General features: G+C 37.7%; 1 protein-coding gene across 2 annotated transcripts; it reads right to left on the bottom strand.

The window, feature by feature from the left end:
- Positions 1 to 43: 43 nt before the first annotated feature.
- On the bottom strand, positions 44 to 6,552 carry LOC105268290 (uncharacterized). 2 transcript variants are annotated; one of them, XM_011307735.1, is made up of 9 exons: positions 6,140 to 6,552; positions 5,259 to 5,378; positions 5,014 to 5,140; positions 4,771 to 4,897; positions 4,390 to 4,497; positions 3,179 to 3,639; positions 2,862 to 3,092; positions 1,570 to 1,836; positions 44 to 454 (listed from the first exon to the last, which is right to left on the bottom strand). In XM_011307735.1, the coding sequence occupies exons 1-9, from the start codon at positions 6,320 to 6,322 to the stop codon at positions 102 to 104; spliced, it is 1,977 nt and encodes a 658-aa protein (XP_011306037.1). In that variant the 5' UTR covers positions 6,323 to 6,552; the 3' UTR covers positions 44 to 101. The 2 variants fall into 2 exon arrangements, with proteins under 2 accessions (XP_011306037.1, XP_011306044.1); XM_011307742.1 differs by lacking the exon at positions 5,014 to 5,140 and having other exon boundaries at positions 6,140 to 6,205.
- Between the last annotated feature and the right edge of the window lie 415 nt (positions 6,553 to 6,967).

Genomic DNA, 6,967 nt, shown 5'->3' on the forward strand with positions numbered 1-6,967 from the left:
TCAAGTGGAGTATAAGGGATGATGATTTTTCGTAATACAGAGATTATTCGAGATGAAAATTACGAATGTTTATTTATCTGAGTCCCCAATAGTGAGGAGTTTTAGGCTGTCTCATAATCGTGACCCTGATCCACCTCATCAACGTAACACTGACGTCCCCTCACGGTGGGAGGATAAACATGGTATTCACATTCATAATTGCCATCCTCATAACTTTCCTCAATGTCAACATTCTCGTCATCTGGATCTTCTTCATCATCCTCGTTCTCCTTGTCCTTTATTATACCAAGCCTCTTAGCAACAGTCTTGACGTTAGTTATTACTTCCTCCTGGACCAAATTGAAACTCATGGCGAGCAGGGCAATACCGAATAGGAGATACAGGGAGCACAATGCTATTCCCATGTGGGCTGGGTAGTTGGGTAGTTTGTGGGCTGGCACAAAGTCACCGAAACCTGGTGTAGGGCGAGGTAAAAAAATTGAATTGGATGGAGGAAAGTAATTAAGCTTTGATGGAACTGGCGAGAGGGCAACTGTTGAAAAAATATTGGAATTTCGGTGCCAGCTGAGTTTTAGTTTTCTGGAGGGTGTCGTTCAGTTTGATTTCAGGGGAAAAATCATGCAGGCTCGTGTTTCACCCAACATTCAATCAAATTATCAATTGAATTGTGTATTGCATTCACTTGATTAATTATTTGAATGGTTGATTAATGGAAAAATTCCACTTTGGAAAAAAGTCAATAGCCTGTCATAATAATCCTGACCAGAGGTCCATCGGGCTAGATTTTTTTTTTCCATATTTTTTATGTTTCCAAGGTTTTTTTTGTTTATTATCTTCAAGACTAGTTTATCAAGGAAGAATCACTTGCTGCCCGGGAAACTGTAAGATGAGGCCCATGGGATGACAATGAAACATTTCTTTTCCTTCTAAAGTTTTTTTCCCGTTTCAGGGTTTTATTATTTTTCACGAGGCAAAAATACGTAAAATCAAATCAACCATTGGCTAATGAAAATATTTTGAAATTTTGAAACAATTAATTTTCCCATTGAAATTCAAGTTCTGGCTCTAGACTAGGGTAATTTTAAAATTAGATTTTTTTAAAATTCTCATATATTTTATATTTCTCAATATTTTAGTATCACGTACGCGACGAAAATACCCGAAATGAACGGTTGATTGATAAGAAGATTCGATTTCCGATAAATAAATCACCGACATGATGCGCAGACGCACATAGTTACATATACCACTGAAATAGGCGATTTAATTTATCAGATGCATACCCCTGGGTTTTTGACATTTTTCCCGGTCCTATAAACAACCCACTACAAAATAATGTCCCTGCGACTAAAGTGTTGCCCGAGGGTTGTACAAATAAAATAAAAAGACCAGCCCATTGATTTTTTCCGGGGATTGTCAATTCTCAATAGGATAAATTCGTTGAAACTTCAGTGAAACATCGATATAATGGGATTTATGGATTTGGAGGAGCAGGGAGAAAATTCAAGTGAAAAATTTTCAACAGTGCAAAGATAGATATGCAGGATGGAGTGCGGTTGAATAACTTGCCTATGGTGGTGAGAGTGATGAAGCAGAAGTACGCGGAATCGAGAAATTCCCAGTGCTCCCAGCTCATAAACAAGACAGCACCAGCCAGGATGTAGCTCACAACCAAAAAGACACAGAGCCAAATTGGCACCGGTTTTATCGCTTGATCCTCGACAGTTGCGGAATAATCGTCGAATTCAATGTCATCGACGTATATCTGACGGTGTACAGCAAAACCCATTGGTGACATTATGCGAGGGGATGGTGCCTCTCGTCTCTGGGGTCGAGCTACGGAAATTGCATAAAAATATGAAAGACTCTCGATAACTGCGTCAACATTCTCGTCAGCGATGTGATAACATCATTCGGGGATAATTTAAATATTGGGTATAAAAATCTCCCGATCGACCCGGTATACTCATTATCATAACAAATTCTAGAGGATATTTCTTTCCCTAGATCGTTATCACTTCGGATACTCCTTTGTATGTTTATTGCAAAAACTATGGGAGTAAAATGCTGATGACTCTCTAGAACTTATTTCAAATCGAATTTATAATTCTCGGAAATCTGGTAATGCGGATAGATTTTGTCATTTTGCCATTTCAAATATTCTTTATATTTTATCAATTTTCGCATTTTTTTATTTAATTTCTCATATTTTAAATCTTCTCTCATATTTATCAAGTTATTTTCCTTTTTTCCCCTTTTTTCAATGCAGTCAAAATGAATTAAATCCATTCCATTGCATTCCCACTGTATTAAACAAACTAGGAAACAATTTTTCTTACTTTCTTTTTTTTCCGGAAACTTTTAATATGAATGTTTTTAAATATTAAAATAATACTCAATAATTCAAGATCTATCTTCACATTTTGATACACTACGAAAAGAAAAATAGCGAACAAAGAGAAAAATGGAAGAAAAAATTATACGGGATTAATATCATATCCTATCGTGATAAGCAATTGCAATCTCCCATTTATCGAGTAACTTTTGTGTCACGTGCGATTATTCTCTCAATTTACAACAGTGGAGTGCAATTTTCCCATATTTTTTTCCCCACGGAAACGTATTCTCCACGAGTTCTTCTCCGACGAGGAGAAAATTTCACAATCAATACTCCAGTTTTCCTCTCATTTCCCAGAAATGACTAGAGAATTGACAATGATGTCAATCACATTTTCCTCGCGATGGAAAATATTCTAAAAATGTCGGATAACGGAGTGCAGCATACGATAGAGTAAAAGAGGTATGAAGGGGCAAGGGGGAGGGGGGATGGGGTGAAAAAGTCAATAGAGAATTTCGCTTACGTATGTATCCTAGATTACTCCTGGGTCTTCTGTTATTGAGCGGTGGTATTTTTCGGGGTTTTGCCATTTCAAGGTAGACACCGGGCTCTTGTCCTAATGCACCTGGATGAACGGAACGTGCTCTCCTAGGTAAACCCGAGCCAGATGATCTCGGTAATGTTGCATAATCAGTGGTAGCTCTATCAGACCTCCTCGAGTTTCGCTTGGTTGATTCAAAGTCATCCAGCAAGTCTGTTAAAACAATTCCCCTATCTGAAATGTCTCTCCCTCCACAGCATTACCTTTATTTTTTACCCAGTACCAATTCGTCCAAGTACCTCTTTTGTTCCGTGTCATTCGACTCTCGTTGAACTCTGGCTCGTCAATAGCATACTTGTTGAAAAGAACTGGAGTCCTATCTACATCACTCGAACCAACGAGCAGTCGTCTATCCAACGACTGTGTCGTTCCAGCAATAGCACCGCCAGTCAGTCTTCCAGATCTACTCCCAATTCTCGGTGTTACTGATGCGCAACGATAATCATAAGGATATCTCGATGTACCAGTTACATTGAGATTTCTCGGTGATGCTGTTTTAGGCAGTGTTGAGCGTTGACCGTACGATTTTGACTCATTCGAATTACCATCGCCCTCGAAACGCCGGGACAATTGATATCCCCGATAATCATTATCCGTCGAGCGTGTCATACTGTCTGATAGACCTAGTGCTGAATCAGCTGATCGTTGACTCGTTCTGATTGATCGACGAAGAGACGCCCCTCGGTTCCAACCACCTCGGCTTCAGATCCAATGGGAAAGTTAAATTAAGTATCCATTTCAAATTTCATCACAGCGCCTCATGAATTAATCAACTATTATCATTTCATAAATTCTATGTTTCATAATCATCAATTATTCGGTCATTAATAGGTCACAGCACTTGATTGGAAATATTACCATTGTCGGGGAGATTCAAATTCCATTATAAATTCACAGTTTTTTTTATAAAAAAAATTATCAATATTTATGTACAACAATGAATTCCGTTTTAATAAATTTAATTAATAGTAAATACTACATCGATAGGTGGCAATTGAAAAAAAACCTGTGAGAATTATTATTTCCATTTTTTTGCAGGCCCTGAAGACAACAAAGATTTTTATTAAAACACAGGCTCTAACTGAAGAAATTCAAAGTGAAATTTCATTTCGTTTTTATTTTTCAATTTATCTTGGGTTTCAAGGCAATTATAAAAATCGCATTGAATACGAATGATTTCGATATTGAATTTAAAATAAGAAATAACAAAAAATAAATTTCATCAAACATATCAGGACTCTCAATTTGCGTTTCGCTGTAAAAAATCGAAAATCACTGATTTCTTCGACTGGATTCAATAAATTCTCGTAATAATCATAATAATCTTGCACAGATATGAGTGCCGAAAAAGGCCCATTGGCAGATTCCAAGTATCTCAACTTGAAACAATTGAAAAATCCACAGCACTGAATACCTATGTATTTTGAATGTACATCCGAGGCATATTTACCCTGATCCTTGTCGAACACTGTAGCCCCTCGACAATGTTCCACTTCGTGCTCGCCTTGGTTTCGGTGGCCTTACACAGATATAACAGCATACCTTCCAGTAAAGGAACCTGTCGAGTAATCCATTGGATAAAGAAAGCAAAAAACGTAAAAAAGGAAAAGAAAAAAGGGGGAAAAAAAAAGTAGATAGGTAGGGGGTTTAAATACGAGCCATTCATCCAAGAGTAATACCCGTCATGGTGCTTTTACTCTCACAAAGTCGACAAATGTTGAACGGATGAGTGGGCATAAAAAAATTGAAAATAAATATAAAAAAAAATAGATATATGTGTACAGCGAATGGGGGACCATGTGTGCTTTGTGGAGCATCGGGGGAGATTTACCTGAAGCTCGATGCCATGATGTCACCGATATTCGATAGACACAGTAGCATCAGTGGTATTCCTAGTATGGCGTAAAAGATTGTCACGATCTTCCCTTTCGGTGTCTTTGGTGCTATGTGACCGTAGCCTGAGGGATAAAAAATTATGAGGTAATATCTGACAACTCGGGGAATATCGTGAAAAGTGATTATTCTCGAGTACTGGATGGATTAGAGAGGTAAAATTTATACGTGGAGGGGAGACCTATTGTGGTGATGACAATTATGGAGTAGAACAGCGCTCCAGCGAATGTCCATTGAAGGCTCTCTGTGGATTCATTTCCATCCCAGCCCTCTTTCTTCATCTTCGTCAGCAATTCTTTCTCGAAATCCTGATTTATTTTTTTTTTTTCGTCAGATTTTTAGAGAGTACGACTTGTTCGGGGGATAGAGCGGAAGACAAATGTTTGTAAATGATTTTTTTTTTTTTTTTTCGGGGGACAAACTCACTTGGAGGACCAGAATTGTTTTGTTCTTCCATGAGGACTCGTAGAGGGCTTCTGACTTTAGTGTCCAGTCCCATAATCGCTCGGTTATGTTCACCCGGAGATTTTTAATACTTATTTTTACCTGGACAGAAATTGGGGTGATTATTGGTCTCCCTGGGGTTCGGGGGAATTAAGTTGTTGGATGGGATGATGTGGTTTTTGGTACTTGAAAATTGGTAATTATTATGGAAAATGATGGGGTGGGTTGGAGTGAAGAAATGAATGAGGAGTGGGAGTTTTTCATCTGGCTCATCTCGTTCAGCCTCTCATCAATTAACTCCCAACACTGGGAAAAGTTTTTAATCCCACGGATTAATCTCTAACTTTTCCGGATTCTGGGTATTGACATACATTAGGGAAAAATTAGCGGATTTGTCACTGAAAGCCGGAGAGAAAAGTTGGAAAATTCCTAGAAGATATCGATCTTAATTTCAACGCGAAATGAAGGGGAATTGTTTCAAATTGATTATCATAATAAATGAGCAATTCATTTAACTTAGTTTTCATATTAATTCCATAAAAAAAAACAATTTGATGATTCACTTTTCTTTTCTTCGGCTTTCTGGAATCAAATACATTAATTATCAATTATTACTTCTCAATTAAAAGTACAACAGTATTTTAAAATAAGAAAAAATATCAATAAATTAAATTCAGGAAAAGAAAACTTGAAATTTATTGGAAAAAATAGATAAATTAAAAAAATCAGGAATGTTTCCCTGATTCTCGGATTCTTCAGAGTGAATCCCTAAAAATAATGAGTGACTACTCTCTGAAACTGTAAAATGTATGATGTTTGATTTTTTTTTCTGTGACTTTTCCATAAATGTTTAATCACCGTACATCTTTTTCATGTCCCGCCTCAATCTTCTCGAATGCATATGCACCGAGTACACAGTATGCAACAACGGTAGACACGAGTGTCACATGTGAGAATATGCATTTACAGAATTTCCAGGTCATACGAAGGAATGCAATACACTTTGAGGGTTGTTCAGCATCACCGTCAATATCAGTTAGATCCATAACTGCCTGTGGTTTTAATAATTTCCACCTCTGGGAATGAATGAATAACAAGCTCCCTTAGGATTTCTACACCATAGACTCGCCGAATTCTAACCCGAAATTGTTGACTCTCAGATGTACACAGTGGCCCAGAATATCTGGCAAATATTACGAGGAATGTCACAAGTGGTTCATGAATTTTCACCCCATAATATGCACAATATTTTCCATTTTTTATTTTAAATTAATGAATTCTACACTGGAATAAATCCATGAAATTCCAGGCGAATGTGCTCAACGAGATTTTTTTCATGAAACTGAAACTGGTGAAAAAGCATCGTCAACGGCATGTGGAAGCCCGCGTGCGACGTTTTCTTGCGTGGGTAGTCACTTGCCATATTTATATCCTCCAATCCACCCACCGTCTCCTCGTATTGCTCCACGTACCACTGAAAATCTTTCCCCTCCCTGGATTCCCAAAGAAAATGCTCACAGGGATATATTCAGATGGATAGAATCTATCCCTCTACCTCAGCCGCATGTATGCAGGCAAAAGTAAAAGAAGAAATAAAACCAAAAGGAATGAAAAATAGGGAGGGGAGGAATAAAGAAAAAGAAACCACGTAAACCCGTGAGAAAAATAACTGCAACTCCATCCCCCATTTC

This window comes from Fopius arisanus, unplaced genomic scaffold, assembly GCF_000806365.1.
Source record: "Fopius arisanus strain USDA-PBARC FA_bdor unplaced genomic scaffold, ASM80636v1 scaffold00003, whole genome shotgun sequence".
Taxonomy (NCBI): Eukaryota; Metazoa; Arthropoda; class Insecta; order Hymenoptera; family Braconidae; genus Fopius; species Fopius arisanus.